The sequence below is a fragment of the Falco cherrug genome, chromosome Z (genome assembly GCF_023634085.1).
Source record: "Falco cherrug isolate bFalChe1 chromosome Z, bFalChe1.pri, whole genome shotgun sequence".
Classification (NCBI taxonomy): Eukaryota; Metazoa; Chordata; class Aves; order Falconiformes; family Falconidae; genus Falco; species Falco cherrug.
The window spans coordinates 41,265,641-41,290,221 of NC_073720.1; the positions used below are offsets into that span (position 1 = coordinate 41,265,641).

Sequence of the window (24,581 nt, forward strand, 5' to 3'; positions counted from 1 at the left end):
CCTGGTGGGAAAGGGCCTGGGGGTGCTGGTCCACAGCCGGCTGAGCGTGAGCCAGCAGTGTGCCCAGGTGGCCAAGGCGGCCAGCAGCACCCTGGCTGGTACCAGACACAGTGTGGCCAGCAGGGCCAGGGCAGCGATGGTCCCCCTGTCCTGGGCACTGGTGAGGCCGCACCTCGAACGCTGTGTTCAGGTTTGGGCCCCTCGCTGCAAGAGGGACGCTGAGGTGCTGCAGCGTGGCCAGAGCGGGCAGCGAGGCTGGTGCAGGGTCTGGAGCACAAGTCTGACGGGGAGCAGCTGAGGGAACGGGGCAGTTTAGCAAGAGAAGGAGATTCGGGGGACCTTATTGCTTTCTACAACTACTTGAAAGGAGGTTGTAGGCAGATGAGTGTGGGTCTTTTTTCCCCAGGTGACAAGTGACAGGACAAGGGAAACTGCCTCAAGTTATACCAGGGAGGTTTAGATTGGATATTAGGAAAACTTATTCACCAAAAGAGTTGTGAAGCATTGGAATAGGCTGCCCAGGGAGGTGGTGGAATCACCACCCCTGGAGGTGTTTAAAAAATGCATAAATGTGGTGCTTAGGGACATGGTTTAGTGATGGACTTGGCAGTCCTGGGTTAACAGTTGGGCTTCATGATCTTAAAGATCTTTTCGAACCTAAATGGTTCTATGGTTCTAATGTTCAGCCACAATGAAGCAGTTTGTGCAGGTTCAGCAGAAATAAGAAAATACCTTTGATATTGGAATGTGGTAAATATAAATTGCTAAGAATCTTATGAGGAGCCTATTATGTACAGCAATGGTCAGGGGCTTTTGTGGATGGCTTATTAGCAGGTGTGTAGGCTTTATTTTTCTACAATGTGTTTTGTCTGTAAACAAAATGGGCTATACTTCTGTAAAGCTATCTGAATACTGATTCACTCACTATGAGATTGTAGCAGATCTGCAAGTATTGATCTCTAGCGTCTTTGGATAATCACAGTGAATTGCAGACTTCAGATCCTGGACTTGGGACTAGAAGTTTAGATTTCTACCCCAAGAAAGAGGGAAGCAAAGGCCCAATGTAGACAGATGCTCTTCAAAGGGCTATGACTAATCCTAGAACTGTGATAATTCTCCATTAGCTCCCACAGGCAAAAAATAGTGCTTATCCTGAGGTTAAGCAACAGAGAGGATTGGCTTATGAAGTCAGTGTCAAGGCACTATGTGACAGAATGTCAGCACTAACTACTACAAATGATAAATGCAAGTCGTTTGCTTGAATGCTAGTCCAGGGAGGATGGAAATTCAATCAAGAAAGAGAGAATATTTTTTGTTTTATTTTTCTGAATTTAGTATTCAGATGTGCTGTGACCTTATCAGTAACACTAAAGTCTGGGAAAGGTGCAAACCCTTTGCCAATGGCAAGTCATGCATGGGAATTACATGACTTCTAGAATCTACAAAGTGCTTGTTTGTTTTTGTAGTATTCACTGTGACAGTGTTGCTGTGCTAGAACATGCACGATAAAAAGAGCCATCTTTTATTTCTTTGGGGGATAAATATTCCCACTCTATTCAACATTTTTCTTTGAATGCAAATGCAGTTTTGTAGTAAATGCTAATAAATATGGGTTAACTTATAATTGCTCAACTAGTTCCAAATTCATTCAGTATAGTTCTAAAAAATTAAAATCCACAAACCAATACATGTAGCATTAACACCAAAGACATTGAGAAGGACATCTGAGACTTACAAAATCCCAAATGATGAGATCTAAATGATGAAAATTTCAAAAATATTTGGAAAATATGTATGTTCCAACTATTGCTGTTTTCAGATATTCACAAGATACTTCTGGTCTCTTGAGCACACACTACTTCAGCATCCTGGATTTTCTCATCATCATTCACTGTGATAATACCTTTCAGCCACTGTAACAACCACTGCTGTACATAGATGTAAGAGATCCAGAAACTCAGGCACTTACTAGAAAACATCTTTAGAATAAATGTCCATTAAATATAAAGCAAAAAAACCCCAAACGCCCCCAAAAAACAAAACAAGAAAAATCAACCCACCAAACACCACAAACAAACCAAACACAGCCTCTAGTTTTCATTAAAATCTGTGAAATTACAATAGTTTTATAATACCTTTCTGGAAATTTTTGAAGTAGGTAAGCATTTTCTATAAGACTATGGCTCTCTCAGACACTGTAAACCATCTGATATGCCAATAGAAATGCCTATGTACATATAGACAAAGTGTTTGTGTTGTGATGAAAGATGTAAAATTGTGTGGCCTGGCATTGGCTTTGTGTTAAATTCTTTAAGTCATTGTTTTTATATGCCATTTCCTAAGTGTCAGCTCCTGCATTTATAGCTAGGTAGTATATGGTTGTAAAGATACATTCTGAACTTCATTTGCTTTAATGACAACCTCAAAGTCTAGGCAAAATGCCTCAGATTTTACCTTTTTGTGTTTTCAAAATAGTTTTTATTAAGTGGTATGATCATTTTCACATTGCTATTTTCTCAGCATACTTTTGGTCTAAGCACAGTTGGTTGCTGAATTAGTTTTCCACAAAAAGAAAGACCTGTCGTCCTGCATCTGTAACTTCAGTGTGTGGATACTTCAGAGCCCAGCATCTTGCTTGTTCTTACTGTTGATGACCATCACTTGATGGCTATCTATCACTAATTGATTCTTTTCTGGCCACTTGAGAAATTCTAAACTGAAACCATCTTTTACAGTATCAGTAAAGGTATCTTTCTAAACAACAAGGGGTACCTGCATATTGAATCCCACCAGACATTACAGACTTGATGTTGTAATTACAGGCTCAAAATGGATAGCCAGTGATCATATTCATAAACCTATTGGTCTCTTATTATTATTGGTCTGAGCCTGGAGAGAAGTCTCTGGGGAGACATTGTATCAGCCTTTCAATACTTAAAAAGGGCTTATAAGAAAGATGGGGACAGACTTTTTAGTGGGGCCTATAGTGATAGAACAAGGGGTAATAGCTTTAAACTGAAAGAAGGTAGATTTTGCGAAGAAATTCTTTACGGTGAAGGTGGTGAGAGAGTGGAGGAACAGGTTTCCCAGAGAAGCTGTGGACGCCCCACCCCTGGAAGTGTCCAAGGCCAGGCTGGATGGGCTTTGAGCAACCTGGTCTAGTGGAAGGTGTCCCTGCCCATGGCAGAGGGTTGGAACTAGATGGTCTGTAAGGTCCCTTCCAACCCAAACTGTTCTAGGATTCCTGTGGGCTCAAACAACACTACCGAAAACTGTTGTCTGGAATGTGAAGTGTAGGATGTCATTAGCCTTCTCAGTTCCCCTGGAAGTTATTTATTTAAAATAAAAGCAAGAGAGAAGGAGAGGAAAAAAACAGACAGTGTGTAAGGTATCTCTGTGGCAGAGAAATTCTGTTCCACTAAAGGAACTGCAGAACTGCTCTTCCTTTGAATGCAGAAACATCAGACACTAAGACTTTCTGTTAGTATTTCCACCCTTTGGGACCCTCAGTTCACAGGTGGCACACAGTGGGTCAGGGTGACAGCAGTGTACCATATGGGCACTTCCATCTACCCATGTGCATTTTAAATAATGCCACATTGTCCTGAATCAGTCTGCTCAATAAACTGCTGGTGGTGATGGAGATGCATGCTGTCTTTGCACTAATGCTTCAATCTCCGCTACTTACAGAACACTTAAACTAGCAACTTAATATTGAAGAATTTGAGATGATTAGCTCTAACAGAACACTTCTCTGAGAAGTTGTTTTTTTTTCATAGATCTGAGGGGAGTCAAATTTTTGCTCAAAGACCTCCAGGCAAAAAAGCGGATCTGTTTTCCTTCTACTAAAATGTATTGGGCACAGAATTACTGCGAAGACTGCAGGAGCCAAACTTGTCTGCTATTTCATTAATTTCTGGTGGTAGAGACCCGTCTTTTTGCTTGCTGTGAATGGAAGACTACATAAAGGTTATACTCATGGCTCTCTAGAAGATAAATTAGGACATACAGTGCTGGAGAGTTGCAGAAAGGAATTCACCTTCTGTCTTTGTAGCCCAGCATAAGACAATTCTTCTTTCATATTTCCTTTAGAATGACTGGAGAGTGAGGAATTAAAAAGATTACCTGCTAGGCTACTGAAATCACAGTAATATTTTCTAATGCTAAGATAAACCGAATACGTAAGACATAACTGAAGTATGCATATATTGCAGGTCAACTAGCAAAATCAGTTTCACTTGCTTGCTTGAGGATGTGAGGCTAGCCTTGCACGATGTGCAGCACTGCACTAGTCCCCTGTGCTGCAGTTTGGAGGTGTCCTTCATTTTGAATGCTCTGCAATAGCGTATATAATTGAATTGAACACCCGAGTAAGGGAGAAAGAACTATTAACCTGCATTACTTTGTAATTTTTCTGACAAATGTTTAAAAAAGCCTCTTAGAGATAAGTTAACAAAGTATCTCATACCCAGTTTTTATTTTCCTACTAACTTTGTACAAATGAACGCTCACCCAAGTGATTCAAACCCGGCTCACTTACATTCTACCACCATCTAGGATGAGTCCTATATTCACCTTCTAGAGCTATATATATGTTGCTCTTCTGGTTTTAAATTTAAAATGACATTTTGCTATCAGTGGAGTTGCTTTTGTTTCATATTAGCAGAAATGAAATCAGCACATATGCATGTGAATACATATCAAAAGAGAATTGTTCAATCACAGAAATCTTCCATTTATGCCACCATTTCTGTACTTTCCCAAGAGATGCAGACAATTTCCAGGTCATATTGAATAATGGCAAAAGTCAATTAAGCATTTTTTACAAATAATAGTTAAAATATCATTTTAACACTTCTGACAACTGGTAAAGGATCTGAATGATATGATTACGTATATAAGATGAGGAAAACTGATTTCTTCTGTCTTAGTACCACCATAGCCTGTTCCAAGAGGAACAGCTCCATCAGCTAAATTATAGTGGTATTACTGATTTATGTGTTAAAAGATTTATTATGCAAAGGAAGTATATCAACATTGATTATGCTTATATCTGGCCTTCTGCCTCTCGTTTACACTTAGGTTGCTTAACTTAGGTAAAGTCAGAACAGTGAAGTTCTAAGGTACTTGAAGAAAAACCTTAATAATGGATTTTACATGGCGATTTCTCAGGCTAAAGTAAATCAGGCCCTATCAGTAACTGTAAAGGCTCTCCTAAGACATCCTAAGAAAAGTAGCAATTAAGATATTGATACAAAATGTTGTTCTGCCTTTCCAAAATCAGGATTTATAATAAACCAAATATTCTACAGCATGTGATAAGGAATTGATTATACAATAATCACACTTGTGTGCACAGTTAATTGACAGTTTTTAAGAGACTCCAGATACTTCATCTTGAGATAAATGGAATTTTATTTTTAGGGAGAGAGATTCCTCTTTATAATAAATGTATAAAAGTGCAATATATTAAATACTGACTGCATGCAAGTTGCCTTTTTTTGTTAGCATCATATAAAGTAATCTTATGCAATAACTTATCTCTGCAAGAATACATTTGAACTTATGGTCGAATTAATGCACCTCTTCAGTTGAGTGCCAGTCTGATCATTGCATTAACCACCTCATATAGGACTGTAGGAAAAAAAAGCAAACACAGTTCTCCATTGACAATGTGAAATAACATATTTAAATGGGTATTTTGGCCCAGTTTGGCCCATGTTAACCTATATCCTTCAGCTGACTGTATTACAACTATATAGTTTTGTTTTCTGAAATGCCTGTCCACAGGCTAATTTGATCTGCCCCCAGTTACAGGAACTTTCTGAAGCTATTCTTATTTGCAATTTGTCTTTAATTCAGCCAGTATTGTCAATTCTGTAATGATTACCAGAACTGAATCTGATACATCAAGCAACCTTCTCTTTATGGCAAACAGGATAAAGGAAAGGTACAGAAAAATAATCAGAATAAGATGGCAGGAGGAACATGAAATAAAATTAAGCAAAAAGTGCGGTCTTCTTCAGACGTATTACACTTCATCAATTGTTCAGTTTTAGCAGACCAATTTACATTTAATTCACAAGGATCAGAAAGTATTCCAGAGTGTACATTCATAAAGCAGTATTGTAAAAATATTTTCTTTAAATGGCAGGAAGCAATTACTCAGTGTGATAGACAAGTGTGAATGGAGAAGGAAAAGTGCCTTGGACAAGGACACAGTCAACCTTGAATGTCATGCACAGTGACACAGCATTTTAAATACCTCAAGATGGAAAATATTTTAAGATCTTACTGGAAATGCACAAGAACTACTTTTTTTTTTTTTTTTTTCCTGTGAATGAATGAAAGCCCAGTTCTTATATTTCTCCACCCCTAACACCAAGTGTGACTTGTTGGCTTTAGTCTGACTACAGATGGGTCTAGTCCATGTATACACAAATTGTTTACTCTTAATGGGGAGCAGGAAAGTTCTCCTTGTCCTATCATTATGTTTTTCCAGGATAAAAACGAAATCAAGACCTTTCAAATTGAAAAGAGCAAATCTTCCAAGCCAGAATACCTAACAGCCCATGAAGTGCATAAAACAAAGGCTTTAGAGACTACGTGCTGTTCAGGCCTCGGTTTTAAAGGGAGGGGAATGTTCGTGCTTTCTTTTCTAAGCCTTCTGGCCACGCAATTCTACTTCCGCTTAGTCAGCTTAGCACTTGCCAAACTGTTCATTAGCTAAACTGACTGAAACCCATGAAAACTAGACTACTAAACCAGCTGAGCAAGAAGAGCAATATCGTGGGGTTTTTCACCTAGTTTACTGGCTGGCCAGTTGGGCAGGGCTGGCATATGGGAATGGGAAACCCCCACGCAGCTACGAAGCTGGAACTGAGGAGGTCTTAAGAGCAGGTCCTTTTGTAGCAATGAGCTACGAGAGAGGGTCAGCTGCCTTGACACCAGATACTGATACCAGATGTGCTCCTGAGGAGATGGCAACTGTGTGTTTTGTGTCAGTCTACAAATACTCTGGAACTCCTAAGTGTTTGGAACAGTATCCTACGAAGCGGTTGGCAACTGGGTGATACAATCATAGTATGTGATGCAAGGTTTTATCACAACTATGCACAATTTATCACACAGATACAGTTTCTACATCTATTTCACGTATCTAAATATCACCACTTAACACTGTATTTTTGTTGACGTTATCTTCACTGAGACATAAAGATAAAATAAATCCTTCCCCACTGATCCCTCTCCCTTACATTCTGCAACAGGAAAGAAAAATCAGGAAACACTGACTGAAGTCCTTGCTTAGGCAAACCATTTGGACAAGAATCTTACTTAAACTGTTGTGATCACATAATAGAGAATAAACTAATTTTTGCAAATGGCCTGAATTTCTGTCTCTTCAGTAATTAAGACTTGAGATCCACTGGTTGTTGATCACATAGGAGACAGGCTCCTGAAAAGCAACCTATAGGCACCTCTCGGTTACTCCTGTCACCACACAGGCGAACAAAAAGATCGAAGAAACAGTCTGCTTTTGCAGTACCATTGCAAACAGCCAAAATGCTTAAGAAATTCACCTTGCTGTCTGCAACCTCTGAAAGTTTTCTACTACTGAGATATTACTTATTAGGCTATTATTTTCCCTCATGCTTCTAAGTTTCTATTGTACACATGCCAAATCCCACCTCCCCTTAATAACACTGTCATATGACTTTCTCCACTGTTACAAACCTTAAATGTTTTGAACTTTCTGGCTGTCATAAAGAAATTCTGGAAATTTTAGTATTTAGACAATGATGACAGAGCATATTAATTAAAAAGTAATAAAGGAATAATACATCTACCCAACATTTATCATAATAAGAAGCATCTGGGGAGAACAGTAAGCCCAAATAGTATTTCAGAAAAGCTTAATTTCAAGGAATGAAGATACTATAGTACAAAGTTATGGCCAAAAATATTGTATTTTTAACCAGCAACATTTTTGAAGGGCAGGAACTGTACAATATTAGTTTTTTTCCCCAAAAAACTATTTATGTCCCTCAAACAACACACAATACATGCATTTAATTGACACTTTAAGAACAGCAAATATGATCTTTATTTTTAAATACTGCAAGTTTAAAAATGTATCTGACAGCCCCTCAAAAAAAAAACAATTGGTCAAACACGGATTTCCTGCAGCATGGTAAATGAGGAATCCAGCGACAGACTTCAGCTTAGACTGTATTTTGAGAGGAAAAAACCCCAAACCAACAGATTTATGGTAAAATGGATTCCAGCTGACTTTATATTTTTCATACTACCTTCAAAAACTGCCCTCCTTTCCTTTCTTCCCTTGAGTGAAACTTAAAGTAAAATCCCTTTAACTATCTAAATAGTGACGCTCCATGCGTTGTTGACTATGTAGAAACGTTTTTGGTTTGATTGATAAAACATTATGGGTAACCAAAAGCCAAAAAAGAGGAAGTATCAGTAGCTCCTCTACTCAAACTAAATATATGGTTTTGCAAGATCTCTACTCAACAGACTGGACAGGGACAGATGGCTTTATTTGTTTAATGTGTATTAAATTTTCTAATTCGTGGTTTATGTTAAAAGAGGGACCGTATTTACAAAAATGTAAATTTCTAAAATACCGTAGTTAATCACCTGCGCCAGCACATTTTAATTCCCTAACTTATGATGGTCTCTCCAAAGTGTATTTACTTTACTGGTCTCTTAGCTAGAGGTAGGTAATTTGTAGGACTTGTTAATACGCTGTGCACACTTCATTAGTTCACTAACGTAATAGTCTGCAGGACAACCATGCACAGAGCTCCAAGAACAGCAGCACATATAATAAATTAATTGGCTAAATTTTATTTTTTCAGGTGGCTTAACATGTTTTTATTTTCTCCCAGTATTTCATTCTTTTGTGAAGAATGTGTAACAAGGAAAGAAAAGGTAATGAGGCTGAGTAATTTGAAAGTCTTCTGCACCTTAAAATCAAAGGCTGGGAGTCTAGCAGTGTCTTTATATGCAGCCCTTTTCCCCCCATTTAGAGTTTTTGCAAATCATGCAGTCAATTCTGACTGAAACTCAGCATAAAATGTCTCTTCTCCACTTTCAAACTTTAAAAAGTGATTCACAATCATGTGGCAGTATGATTAAAAATCGCAGTCCATACACCTTGACAATCAAAAGAGTCTGAATTATAAAAAGTAAAATGCCCTTATAGCTGCATCATCCTATATATGGACAGTGCCAGTTAATTTGTGAAAAAGGCAAGTTTAAGGTTTCTGTAAAACATGTATTACAGCTTTCTTGTGCTAGTGAACATCTAGAATACACAGGTTCCCAAGATGTTTTCCTTCCTTCTTCCCCCATTTATGACATTCAAAGAAATAATGTAATTTTGGCAAAGTTAAAAGGGTTTCTCTCTTGATGTTTTTGCCTTCAGCTTAATGTTAGAGGCACAAACTTCTGGACTCAAGCACTATAAGGCATAGTAGAAACCACCAATTAAAACAACAGCAACACCACCACTACCACCACCACAACAGAACATACTGCAAGTGGGAACAGCTGTGTCATTTAAAAAGGAAAAGTTTTTGTAAACTGTCACACTGCAATGCTGTGTTAGGTGATTTATGTAAAGCTTGCCTTGGCATGCCGAATATTTATTGTTTTTTTTTCAGAACATGCTGAAATGATCTAAACATTGCCACAGGTTCAACTTACCTAAAATATACCAGAAGTAGCCCCGTGGCACACACTCTTGAAAACTTTTGCAATCACAATATAACTATAAAGCATGAGTAAAATTTTGTTTTGTTTTATACAAAACTCAGAACATTTCCTTCTCCCCCACCCAATATCCCATAAGAAAACAAAACAAATTTAAAAAAAAACCAAAGAAACCCAAACCTTTGTTAGACACCACTGTCTGTGTTTTTGGTTTTGGTTGGTTTTTTGTGTGTTTTGTTTCTTTTCTTTTTTTGGCTACAGTTCCATTTATAGCACTGAATCCAGCATGGGGATTGTATTCCCAGGTTATGAGAAGGTATATTATCAGCAGTGGAACTGTGAAAATAAAAGCTGTGTTGCATTTATAGCAAAATTCAGTTTTGTTATGGTGTGTGTAAAAGTCAGTGCTCTGATCCCCTATTCAGAATGTCAGTGTCACTTTTTATAACCTAGATCTACCTGCTTTAGCTTTATTAAATAAAATGCTTCAACTCCTTATTAACAATAGTGACTTTTTGGTTGTTATTGTTATATATAAGCTTTCTGCAGTTTCTGAAAGACTTAGATTGATCTCATGTTCTGTATTTTTTTATGGTATTTTTAGGGCAACAGCATATACTCATTAGTACTTACGTACAATGAAGTATCTCTAAATTACTTTTCTAATAAAACTTATTAGAAAAGTAAGAGTAACCTAACATGAATCTGCCAAATATAAATTATTATTAATTACATTTATATTTAAAGGCTTATAATGGCATAAGTTCTTCTAATACAACTGGTTTCTACACCTGCATAAAGCCCTGACAAGATGTTAGCATTACTTTGAATGTGAATGGCCTCTGCCTGGATGCCTCCAATTTACTTCTGTTCAGGAATGTGCACATGATTTTATAGAGCACGATGCTAGTACCGCTCTGTACTATAGTAATTTTTTTGTTTGTTTTGTAAATAAAAAACAACAAATCCCTAGTCAGAAATAAACTGACAAAATTTACATTCTTCTCTCTTAAAAAAGTAAATAAAATAACATTATTTAAAATGTGAATTAGCTATAAGACATACAATACAATTACATAGATACATATCAATACAGCACATTCAATTTGCCAAAAATTAATGATTACAAAGCCAATATGGATGCTGCCATATATATATATATAGATGTATGTACAATGATATAGCATTCATAATTGCACTATACCTACAACCAGTTTTAAATTACAAGGTGTTTTAAGAGGGAGCAAAACATAGCAACTGTTCTTATTATTGTTGTTTTGGAGTTGGGAGGGTTAAGGATGAAAAACATCTCATTAGTATTTATTGTTAATTTTGGTAATCAGCTAATAAGCCATTCTTTTTTCCAGCTCCCATCTGCTGCTATGAGACAGCAGTAATTTCTGTGTTAATTGCACTCTAGCGCTACTTGGCATTGCAGATAATCAATCCAATTGCATGTTTTCTATAGCTTGCTATCAATCATGCACCTGGTCAAAAAACACCTTTCAACCTAAGCTGCAGAATAAAGGCTCACCAATGTGTGCTGCATTTTTGTTGTTAAAAAATTGCACATTTAATTTTCAAGAATTATTTTCTCACTGTTTCATTTACATTAATTAATCTTTTCTAAAAACGTTGAGAGAGGCTGTTTTTCATTAGCCTATCAGATGTCTGTGAATCAGTTAGTTAACAAGCTACCTTATCAAGAAAGGTTCCTGAACGTGATCTCTCATCAATGATTTCTTGTTACACAACTAAAGGTGCCTTGATATTATTACAGAAAACAATCTCATGTCATATCTGACATAAGGAGAGATCTAAACTGTCTTTAATAGACCACATATGTGTGCATGGTGCACCTCATAGCGTATTCATCCACACTGTTGGTTTTGGCATTAGAAAATGTAACACTTTCTAAAAAAGGGAACATATGAGCTGAAACTGTGTTTATCATTTGGCAGTTGACTCAAACAGGTCAGTTCCCAACCCATCAGCAGTTTGGCATTTCAATCAGTATCTTATGTTTCAAGAGCATTGGTTTTATAAAAAGCCAGATTTGGCAACATTATTTTATACAACAACAACAAAATTTCTACTGTGGAAAAAGAACACTTTAAAAGCTCTAACTTAAGAAAAAAACCTCCACACAACTGAAAAAAACCCCACCACTGTTGCAGGCTGTAGCCACTGGGGAAAATGTAGTGTCTATGACATTTCTATTTGGCATTTGTGAATAAAGGAAGAAAGAAAAAAATGGCACATGGCAATTAAAAAGAGATTCGAACATATTCCACATACATCCCAGGTTGTGTCTTAATTATTTCATTACTGTCTTCTGTGCATCGTTCCAAACTGTGAAAATATGGTTAAATTTAATATTCTTAGATAATTGTAACTCTATTTTGCAATCCCAATACTCTAGTCTCAAAAGTAAGACAGAATGAAGACACTCAAGTAAAGAATTTAAAAATCACAGTATCAATACTTTTTATCCTTCAGAGAAAGTACATACTGTAAATTTAGAATAACTGATGACTTAAATTCTGATGATGGTATTTTCCTGACCAAACCACTCAGCAGAAAATATTTCACCCAGGAATGCAACCGGGAAAAAAAAGGCCATTGTACCTTGTAAAAGATAAGGGGGGGAGGAGGAGGAGAGAGAAAGGGTCAGGGAAAGAGGAAACCAGCTTGATTTTGTTTCAATAGCAAAAAACTGCTATCCTTTGAAAATGTACGACTGAGAATTTAAAACACATTGAGTCACAAGGTTTCGCCTAAAAAATGAGGAAATGTGCTGTGAATGTACTTCAGCATCTTTTGTTTTTCCTCCATATAGTTTAAATAAAATCATAATATTAACTACAAACTCTGTGGACATTCACAGAGTCCAGGCCGGCAATAAATTAGTATTATGCAAATTGTTTTCACAGATAATACAGTCCCTCTTGTATATCTTCAATCACGCAAAGTTGGTTTTGGAGGGCCTCCTAGGCACAGTTAGACCAGGTTGTACTCCTTCAGGTTTAACTGTAGAATCGTGTCCTTGACAGCAGCAAAGACGAAGCGGATATTCTCTGTGTCTGTAGCACATGTGAAGTGGGAGTAGATAATTTTGTCACTGTCTGGATTCAGATCCACGAACATCTTCAGGATGAACTCCCGTGCCGCTTGTGCATCCCGTTGTGGTCCTGATAATTAAGAAAAGAAAGTCAGTTTTCTTCAAGTGGATTCAGTATTTGAACATAATTTCTGTGCTGCTGCATCCTCCTCATTGTTACATGGCAATACCAGTGCTCAGCTGTTACATGCAGCTCTGTCCTTCAGTACTTACGAAATCTGTACTTCGGAGGTTAGCACTTGCCTGCCTATTTTTGGAGGGGCACACCTGCCCTGAAGTGGGTCTCTCAGGTGGTGTGTGGAGTATTCATACTTCAAGCTTACAGTTGCTAACATTCCCCATTTGGATAAGTCTATTGAATGTAGGTAGGGAATGCACTGAAAAGAATTCACATACTTTCTGGTGTGCTGCAAATCCATGTGGAGGCAGGGCAAGATTCTGCAATATATGGCTGTATGCACAGGAATATGTATGTACATACATACAGATGACACATTTCCTGAGATTTAGGGGTCTAAACAGACCTCTGAAGCAGGATAGAGAACTGTTCAACAGTTCTACACCTTCTAAACCACAACAGGGTCGTAGCATTTGGATTGGCGACCCATACTCTATACACAGCAGCAGCATTAAGTCTCACAGTGCCATGAATAAATTTGCAATATTTGCAAAACTCTTCAGACTTTCAAAGACAATGATTTCTTCAAATTAAACCACTTACTATTTTCAACAACTTCCTAGTATTTTGTTAAGCAGTAGCTAGACATTCATAGTAGCTAGACACAGTGCGCTTTCAAAATATATTCACTATCAAAATCTATGCACTATTCAAAGCCTATATCCAGATTTGCTTACCTAATCACATGTCTACTGACTATCATGTAATTTAAATTTTTGTTTGAGTGTAGATGAAGTACGGAAAACTGAGGTTTGAAAGGATGTTTATGAACTCAGCAATTTAGAAAAAAAATTTAATGAGTCAATGTTAAATTTAGACTGCAGAGTGGTAGGGATCTAAACAATATGGAAACCTGGAAAAGGACTGCCATATAAACCAGTAGGTTTCTTGTTCACTGCTCCCTGATCAGCAGTTTTCAAAGAGTGTCTCTATGTGATACATTCAAAATCTATACAGGAAGTATTACACCAATATTTTCTCTTCATTTCCTCCCAGCTAGGCCCATCTTTGTCTCTGTCCTCTCTCCTTCTCCCAGCTCTGCATTCCAGCCTGTTAGTCAGTCTTCCAGCACTAGCCATGCAGGGATGTCTTCTTGGGGTCGCCTCAGTCCCCCTCCCCATACTGTTAAAATACACCATGCAGCAGAACTGCTTAGCTTAATTTAATCAGTCCAATTTGCCACCCTGCCTAGCAGTTCTTATTCCTATGTTACCTTCTCCCTTGTGCAGAAAAAGCAATGGGAAGAGCGATCCAGCTAAAAAATACCTAATTCTGATCTCTTCCACAGATCATCCCCCCTCCCACATCTTCAGCGTGCTGAGACAGACAAGGGGACCACATGGTGACCTCTGAGAGCCACAGACCCCATCCTGCCACCAGAAGAAATCAAATCAAACAATAACCTTTGTCTATGGAGTTAAGTCCAGCAAGACCTGCAGAATTAGGAGATGAAGACTCTTGAAGACTTTCAAGTCTTGACTTCAACAGCCCTACCAGTCCATAACCTTTTTTTTTTTTTCCTCCCCTCACCGATAGGAAAGGACAGGAGAAACAGGGTTTCTCTGAGCTGAGTGGTTGAGTTTTGTCTGTTTTTTTCTGCACAAGCGTTTTAACACAGGCTTTGTTGTCACTTAAGTGGTAATAACAGAGTAGACCGTACAGTCTTTCCACCTTCATGATGACCTCTAGGGAACCTGTCATACAAATTAAACTCAGAAGAACAAGCATATTTCTATTCAACTGCCACTTCTCCTCTGCAAAGCACTATGAAACTAAGCTCACACTGACTCATAAATAATACAGTCTGATCCTGCAGGCTGTTTATTGTTTCCTTCCCTTTAAACAGGAAACAAAATTTACGTTTTTCCTATTATTAGTTTCCATATATGAACAAGGGAGTTTAAATTTTTTATTCAGCTTTCAGATCTGCTAAAACAGATTTCATTTTTTTTAAATAGGAGCATTTAATTCTTTGGACCTCTTATTATACGAGTTTGATTTTTCTCTATTACGAAGACCTCAAATCAGTTACCTGAAAAAACTTTGCTTTTTACCTCAGGAGAACTTTCTGAAAGTACAACAGAAGTGAGGAATGCATTTTTATTTTTATTTTTTAGCTTTTATACTTCAGTTAAACCCTTACCCCAACTTATGAAAAAGGACAGAATGCAGTTCACTGCTAATATGACAACACTAATTTAAAAGTCAAGCACTTCCTGTGAAAAGTTCTGCCATCCTACCCACAATTACAGCAGAAAATGAAATCCTAGCAGTTTAAAAAAATCCCACAAGTTCAATTGTATTTTAAACATTCAGATGATTAAAAATTGCAAATTACCTTTCTTTTTCCTTCAAAGAGCAAAATATAACGAAGGATCTATCTGTCTAGCATTTGGACACAGCTATTACAATTTGTCGCTACTGCACTGTAAACAGAACATGAGATCTGATGTTATTATACTTACCATCGTATTCTGGAAAATAATCAACTAGATGGGAGTACATAATTTTCTCCTCTAAGAGATCTTTCTTATTTAAGAACAGAATGACTGAAGAGTTCTGGAACCATGGATATGTGATAATTGTCCTAAAGAGTGCTTTGCTTTCTTCCATTCGATTCTGGAATTAAAAAAAGAGTGGAATTTTGGTGGTAAAAAAAATTGTACAAAAATAAATTAATGCATTTCACTTATTTGGAAAATGGATCCTTTTGCACCTTCATACCAGTATGTAAGGTTCTAGTAATTAAATTACAATTAATAAGCAAGCAGTTAAAGAAATATGCAGACATTTTGCTTTTGCAAATTCAATTGCTCAAGTGTAAGTATTCTCTAAAACACAGGTCATGAACACGAAAATTCTAACAGGTACACGTATGCACAATTATGGCCAGCCAGCAACCTGGTGGGTATTGAAATGCATGTGATGCATGGTAGGCACAAGTATAGCACAAGAAGACATAATAACCAATTCAATGTTTAAGACCATTACTTATAGGTCTTTACCAAACTTCAAATGCTGAGTTAGGCAATTCTTAGAAAGAGGTCAGCTTTAAAATAACTGCAAGTAAATTCGGCACCTGAAAACACTTCTACGTCAAAGGCTTATGATATAAAATCTAAAAATCTGTCCATCACTCTATTTGTTTCTAACACTGTTCAGTTAGCCTTTATATAATGGCTTAACTGCTGCTGAAAACCACTTTGCATTACAGCTGAAATAGAAGTGAAGCCTACAGTTCTACTTGTAACACTTTACCGTCATTGTAAAATTATGTTATGATTTGATACAGTTCTGAAGAACTGTAAGGCTGTCACAATGTGGTTAATACAGAGTCAGAACAAACTGAGTTCAAAACAAAGGAATCAACTTTCTCTTTTTATCATTATTATTTAAAGCTGCAGCCTCCTCAAAAAAACATTTTCATCACTGAGCTGGGCTCCAGAGAACAACAGCAAGGAGGTGAATCTTGCAGATTCTGCTGTTGCTGAGCCATAACAATGTCAGATAACTCAGACAGTTTTGCAGTAGGTGTACATTTACTTGCATTAATTTGCATTTTTTAAAGACCAACATAAACATGAAGAGTAGGAATTAAAAAAACCCACCACAAACAACATCCGAAAACCAAAAAAAAACCCCATCCAAAAAAAAAAAAAACCCTAAAAAAATTCCCTTTTGTAGAAGTTGATGGTTTGGTATCCTATGTCATCACAGTATCTTCAAGCAATTTGTAAAACTTCAGTGCATGTTGGAGTGGTGGCTGAGAAGAAATAGCTGAATTTATAGACTAATAAACTTATGCAGAGGAGTAAAACCTTTGCTTTCTTGCAGTCAGCTCTTACGACTCATATTGATTTCAACACTGCCAGGATTCTAGTCAGAAAGCAGAAAAGCTGAAATATCAACAGGGCTGATCATAAAACCTAAGTCCTTAGACTAACTGTTAATCAGACCATATTTTCTTCTCAACATGTTACAAGACCTTACGGAAAGACAGCAGAAACTACACAAGATAGTTAACACTTTTACAGCTTGATGAAAAGGAGAAGGCAATGTAAACTTACAAACTGTTTAAATTACAAACATCTACCTAAACTCATTAACACTTGGTATCTCCTAATATGACACTCAGAAGATGAAACAGCATCATGGATCAATCAGCAGTGTTTTTTCACAGTAAAATAATAAGGTATTGAAAATTTCTCAGTAAGAAAAGTGCACAAAGAAATTACTTTATCTAAGTATTCCTGCTTTTCACAAAAAGCCTTCAAGAGGGCTGCAATATTTTCATCTATAGCACTGATTTCCCCCCGTATACATAACACAGAATTGCAAAGACAAAATAAATAAATCAATTTAGATAAATTCATGAGCCCTCCTCCAGAAAAGCTCAAGAAAACTGTTTTGCAAACATTGTTACTAGACCCAGAGCAGAATTTCATTTTCTGTTTGAAAGGGATGCCAAACAAGATGAAGCAGAAAAGGCATGCAGACTAAAGCTACACTGACATCATGCCTAAAGCAATTTCTGGCATCCTATCAGCTAAAAAATTAACCCTGTAAGTGCTGTGTATCATAAAAACACCAAGAGACACACACAATAAAGAACAAAATACTGTCTTCAATGTAAAAAGAGTATGTAATGTATTATGCATTAATTATGAATTCTGTATAATACGAATTGCAATCCACAATCTCTTTTTTCCTACTATAAATTTATAAATGTCTCTCAAGTCTTTTAAGACTTGAGGCATCTGACTTAAGCCTCTCCTTGATGAGATACACGCTAAAGATTCTACTCAACAGACAGATTGGAGATGAAGTAGCTTTCCATGATTTCAAAGATAGTTCAATTAATTCAAAACCAATCTGGAGTGCCAAAAAAGGATACTACTAAGGCAGCGGTGTAAGACAGCTCCTTCAGAACAATGATGTCATATCAAAGGAAATAATTACAGCATTAAGAAATTTACATAAGTGGTCAATATGTGCAGTCTAACACAACTGCTTCAGGAAAAACACATAGTTCAGGGTGTCAGTAACTGAAGTCAGTCAACAGTACCAGATTATCCCACCCTCATTCACTGCACGGTGTTCTTCAGTACAGTCAAAGTTTCATTCCAGGCAGAAGCCACTTGCCTCCAGAAGCCACCTGCCTCCAAAAGTCATCCAGTTAACTGTATTTACAGGAAGAGCCAGGCTAAGTCTAAAACTATTCCTGATTCTGGGAGAACAGGCTTTAAAGAGGCAACAGAGGAGACTGTTGCCCTTGCTAATTTTGTATTAAATTATCCACTCCAAAACAAAATTAACTGGAAATCAGAGAATTGTGGGAAATTACAAAAAATGCACATTACACTGCCAGAGCCCACCGAAGTAGCATTATTTCTTACGGTATGATAATCTTGCCCTGTACAGTTGTACCAGATGAGGATATTGGGAAGGTAAGACAGTAAAGTCTTGCACACCAAATGGTAGCTCTGAGGAACAGCAACTATCTTAGTATAGATTATTTCAGAGTGTCTATCACTACAGAATGGCCCTTACCACACCTGCAGAATGAAGCAAACAGCAGGGATCAAGACATTAGGAAGGCTGCAGACACATTTCCTAAGGAGTTAGCAAAGGATGACAAGCTGTCCCAATCCGTTATGGAAAAGGTCACTCTGCTTAAGATCCATAATTGACAGGTCTATGAATTTCCATGATCCTTCTCAAGGAAAAGACCATACAATGCTATGTTCTGCCCTTATGACAGAAGCATAGAAAAAAGGCTATCACAGATTATCTTCTCTGACTGTATGTCACATTGCAATGCTCCACAGACAACCACTCCTTCTCAGAAGTCATATGTAATAAGACAGTACTGTCAGAAATTTAAAAGGTGAGATCAGTCAGTTCCAGGTATTCAATGCAAATTTCATATAATTTGTATATTTAACAAGTGTCTTGCAAAGCCTCATAAAGATATTAATCAAGAAAACTCCTCTCCAGTTCATTGTGTGAAATACATAACATTATGTATATATTACTAAATGATTGCTATGGTCAATGCTATGCTATTTCACTGGAAGAAAACCTTAACCTTAGACGCAACAGTGTCAAGAAGGAATTGTTCATGGGTTTGTTCATTTTCTCTGATTGGATCAGCTGGTCTAATAAAATTATTCTATCTTCTTACAAATCTTGCTTATTTTAGCATTTGTATTTTCCCTGGGGATCCTTTCAAGTATGGCAGATGTATCTGACAGCATCATAAACTACAGGGTGGTTATTTGCAGTCACATTAACATCACAGTTCTGACAACTAATGATCAAACCAAGGAAATACAAAATCCGTAATTGTTAACTCTGGGCTTTGCTGGTTTCTTTTCAGTCTGTTATGCATAGACCTACTACTACTACTACGAACATCATAGATGAAAACTCAAGGGGACTTAGAGGAGCAGGGGAGGGGGGAACCTAGTAAATGGACATCCTAACTTCATAGTCAGGTTGGGGTTTTTTTGCTATTTTTTTCTGTGCCTTCTTAGTGCCACAAACTGCACTTACAGTATGGACAATACTACCAAAGTGTAAGAAAACTAAGTACTTAACATGCCCTAAAGAGAAGACAGAGACTCACTGTATATTGACAATACCTGTATTTTCTCTTGATGTGTAGATGTAACACAATAAAACTTAAAGGGTCTCTCTTCTGTTCCCTCCCCATAATTACACATTCAGTTTTTCCACAACTGAGCCCCAATTTAGCAATTAAATAAAAATGCTTACCACTTGCCTCAATTATGGGAAATCTCACTGGCTTCTTCCCTTTCCCTATCCTTAAAAGGAAGGTAGACAGGATCTCGTTAAATACATACCAAACTCTCAGCACTTTTTAAAAACTGTCCCAAAAGCCAGCACTGTAAACTTGAAATTAATATGTATTACAAACAACAATCAGCCTCTGCCTTCTCCTTTTGAAACTCTCCCACATACTGAATCAAAAAATTTGCTTTTCAGTTTAACAGAGTCATCAGAAAGTTTAGAAGATGGCAAAGACACAACAAAAGAAGCACAAAGGTGAAATGTTATAGCTTCAGTACTAATGGAAAGTGATGGACTTCCTAGGAAAACATTGCGATCTGTATTTCAAATTTAAGAACTGTTTTTGTTAAACTTCTCAGCATAGTTACAATGAAGAGCAAGTGCAGTCAGCTTATGTGGGGGCAGCTGATAAATATCCAACATAAGCTCTGAAGATGAACATTAAGAGAAGAATTAATCTTATGTTATTAACATGTAAAGAAGCTGGATTCAGTGAAGTACTTAAGCACAATTCTAAGTATAAATGTGCATGTACTCCTGCAAAGCTGCTCCTTTGCTTATCACTAGGTTTAAGTCAACTTCTTGCTGTCAGATGCTCTGTTAGGAAAGGAGTAGGAAATTACCATCGTATGTTCTTCCATTTTTAAGTAGCTCTTCCCAAGAAGCAACCTTCTACATTCTCTGCACTAAGACATTGGGATGCTTATATCTGGAGAAGAATTTTGCCTTTATTTCACTGGAAACTACTCATTAGAAAATTAGAAACAGTAGTTTACAGTTTAGTTCCAAAATCAGACTTTTCATGTAACAGTAATACTGCTCCTACCCAATACACATTCAGTCTGGCTACGGCTTCTGAATAAGGGCTAGGTCTACCCATGGTAAAAACACTACAATTAGATGACAGCAGTTACTATTACAACCTAAGAGAACATAGAGAGCATAATTACGTACACACACATCAGCAGGACTGCTGCTGCACTGCTGATACCATTTAGAACTGTACAAAAGGAGTAACAACCCTACCTTTGTAATTTGTTTAGACAGTTGTGAAGTGTTCACAGTGACTGTCACACATCTTCCACGGAAGTGGCAACAGAGTATTGACTCTGAAATGTTGGCTAGAAGGCATCACTAGAGTTCATCTACTTTAGTCTTTCACTCAAGCACAACTAATGACACCACAGAAGCCTGCCAGTCATGGCTTTGTGGCAATTCCTGAAAGCCTCTACAGATGGAGATTTCAATACCTCTCTGGTTTCTCTGTTGCACTGCTAAACTAACACCCAAGGGAAAAATGTTTCCTCATACAGAGCCTAAACTTCCCAGGCCACAATTTGTTGTATTGTCTACCTAGAAAAGTTTGCCTTCATGACACACTTTTCCAACTCTTCAAATACTCATGGTAATTATTAGCGTCCTCCTCACTAGACTGAACAAGCTGTCCCTCACCCTGTCTTCAGCTCTGGGCCCTTCATGCCTTTCCCAACACTTTATGTGATCACTGAATTGTGTTTATAAACCCTTTGCAATTATTTCAGGGGGAAATGCAAAGGAATTGTATTAAGGATGGTGAACAGACCAAAATTTTGATATTTTGTCACTCAGATGTGTACTTTATAGAAGTTTTGCAGGAATTCAAAGATGGCCTAAACACTCTTAAGCAGGTATTATTTGCTTGAGCAGATAAAGCAATATAGGTCCTGAGTTTACCGTAACAGAATAAACATTCTAACACGGCTTCACTATTTTATTGTAGAATGATTCAAGGATTAATTGAAAAGTATAACGCAATTAATTTTTTAACTAATCAATCTCTGTTTAACCTTCTTCGGTCTTTCATCTCTCATTTATACAATTTCTAAGAGCAAATCAGCTTTTATGGATGCCATGGCAGATAAAATGTTTTTATTCCAGAAGTAATTTTTCCAACAATACTGCTTATTCTTCTCTAAAATTGCTCTTAAACAGCTTTTCTGTTGCCAGTGATAGTTTGTAACATTGGATATTTGTCATTTGCCTTTATTAAACATACAAGCAACATTACTGCCATGATATTTTTAATCAGTTTAGTTAAAGAATGTTTGACAAGATGAAATTGTTGAATTATGCACTGTTCTGAAAAATACTTGTCATTAACAGTATGCACTTTTAGGTATGGAAGTACATCGTTTCACGTTAACAGTATTTTCACTGGAAACAGGGATAGGATCACAAGGAGTATACAAAAAGGCCAGCACTGCAGATCTGACCTTCTGTCAGATGCAGTGTGAAGGAAGCCTTGCCAAACCAAGCAAGACAGTGTGGCAGGACAGGAACAGTGGGCAGCAAGCAGTATTTAATAGTTCATTCAAGCCCTTGATGTGATTTTATGAGCCAGCTCTACCTCACAAAATTGCTTCCAGAAAAACCTTATTTCAGCTTCAATGGAAAAGGCTGCAGAAAGAAACTCGTGAATAGCTAATACATAGAAATATGCAGCTGGAGCTGGCTCAAGGTTTTCTCAGCAGCTGACAGCCATCTGCAGCAGTAATGCCAGCCTTCACAGAAACCCCGCTCTGACAGCAGCAACAGCTCATTGTGGCCTCCTTGGCTTTGCAGGCAGCTGGCATAAGGAAAATGAGCAGCAGGATCACTGTTTTCACCATCCTCCAAGGTCTGCTGGCCTCGGCAACTTCCCTGCTCTGCTTATGTCTGCAGTCAATCCCGAAACGCACAAACGTACATTGGTATCACCAGCCATTACACCAATTTTCTCGTTATGACATACAGATGCCAGGATAAAATTCTCCCATCCTCCACACAAACCGACCCAGTCGCAAATCAAATGTAAAATTACCATCATGAAACACAGAATAAAAAATATAGTGCACAAAATCCAAAAGTGCATAGAAATACGTTAACTATAAACAGATTATATAATCTTGGATAAGATTATTCCATTTTCTTATTGAACACCAAGAAAAACCACTGCACTTACTAATGAATCATAGGGCTATCCAGTTTTATAACTAAAAACATGTTTTTATGAAACAAGAATAAAAATAAAATGTCTTTGTACTATGTACCTCTTACTATAGAAAAGTTTTTGTATAGATGGTTAAACATTAATTCAAATATAACTAGCATACAAACCCTGTTTTCCCACTTTTTTATCTAAGTGTAAACTCTTACTCTTCCTCATTTTGGAAGATTAAAATAGTACTTCCTTCCACTTTTTTTTTTTTTTTTTTTTAAATCCTATACTTTCAGTTTTCATGTTAAAATGATGGATTTCTAGTTTGGATTCATGTATTGCAATTCCCTTTGCTGTCTGTTGCTCTGCAAAATTATGCAATTACTCCTGCAGTTGCAGAAATAAATAGAATTGGCGTAATTTATAAACACTTGACTCTAGAAGTCAAAATCTGAAAAATACCTGAAGAGCGCTAAAATAGCATTTAAGAGCTGTATCAGCTGGTACCCAGTGAAGGGAAAGCAGCATCTCTCAGCTAACATAGTGCTTTGACAGAAAAGACCAAGTACAATGAAACAACACAGAAGCAGCAGTGGAGTTTCATGCATTACTGTCTTTATGGTTGTCTAGAGTGGCATCTAGTGGGCATACTGTAACTTACATATTGAATGAAAAATGTAGTAAGTAACTTTTGTCTTTAAAATTGCTAGTAATTTAAATAGTGTCTGTTAACAAAATCAGGATTTCACAAATTGTAAGGGACTGAATGTTGTTGAAGTGATGCAAGAGAAGGTGGTGAGGAGGGAAACGATGCATTTTTCAGTCAACAACTGGCACTGTGTACATAACTATGTTTCTGCTGGTAACAAATGTTTATTTGACTGAGAGGGCATTCAGAAACAACTGTAGAAGAGGAGGTACTGACACAATAGACCTTCAGGAAAAAAAGCCGAGGTTAATATTTCAGAAGTTGTTTAGTATCACAGTAATGGACTTACATTATTTTACCTGACAAAATCTTGTGCATATGAATGGTATTTGGTGGGAAAGTCTCTATTAATTAGGAACGTCACCATCCTCCAAATAAGACTTCCAACAATTACTGAAGTAGAATCAATGCCTAGCTGCACAGAAAGACCTACAGTGTATGCCTTGGCTAGAAATCTAATAAAGCTGTTACATGAAAGTTGGGAAATAACAGGAAATCAGGAAGTGGAAGGTAAGTGCAGAGTCCTCCACTACAGAAAAAAAGTAAATACAGTACTAAACCGGAAGCGACTCAGATTTTTGTCACTCGTATGAAGTATAATCTCGCAGCTACACTGCTATAACTAGCTGTCTAAGAAAAAACCTGTGACAGTTGTACAAATACTTTGGTGAATAACTCAAATGCAGTAAGAGACAATTTCAAACACAGAGCTCAGTAGTAAATACTTTCTTCACTGGTCTTGAATCTTTCTGCAAACTAGCCTGAGAAAATCTTCTGGCAGAGGACTGGGAAGACATCTCTGTAGGTGAGAACTGTACTTTTAAATCACCTGGGAGCAGACTTTCACCTCTCAAACAACTTAAATTTGCAACACTGAATGCAAAAATATACAGCAATTTTATGTATCCAGCAGAGGGACAGATGAACCAAATGACAGCTGAAATCCATCAACCAATCTGTTCAATAAACACCAAAGCACAAAAATACTGTACAAAAAAAAGTGGTCCAAAAACATGGTCCAAACACTGCTGTCAGATATTTCCAAAATAAATAAAAAAAAGACTGTTAAATT

The 24,581-nt window shown here is 37.2% G+C and overlaps 1 protein-coding gene across 1 annotated transcript in view; it reads right to left on the bottom strand.

Annotated features, from left to right (window-relative positions):
* Nucleotides 1-5,391: 5,391 nt before the first annotated feature.
* Nucleotides 5,392-24,581, bottom strand: part of LOC102046812 (guanine nucleotide-binding protein G(q) subunit alpha) — a 136,243-nt gene continuing 117,053 nt past the window's right edge. The window contains exons 6-7 of the mRNA XM_055699108.1: nt 15,497-15,650; nt 5,392-12,923 (exon numbers count right to left, since the gene is read on the bottom strand). Of these exons, the coding sequence (XP_055555083.1) occupies nt 12,733-12,923; nt 15,497-15,650 (345 nt within the window). The 3' untranslated portion in view covers nt 5,392-12,732. The remainder of the gene's footprint in view (nt 12,924-15,496; nt 15,651-24,581) is intronic.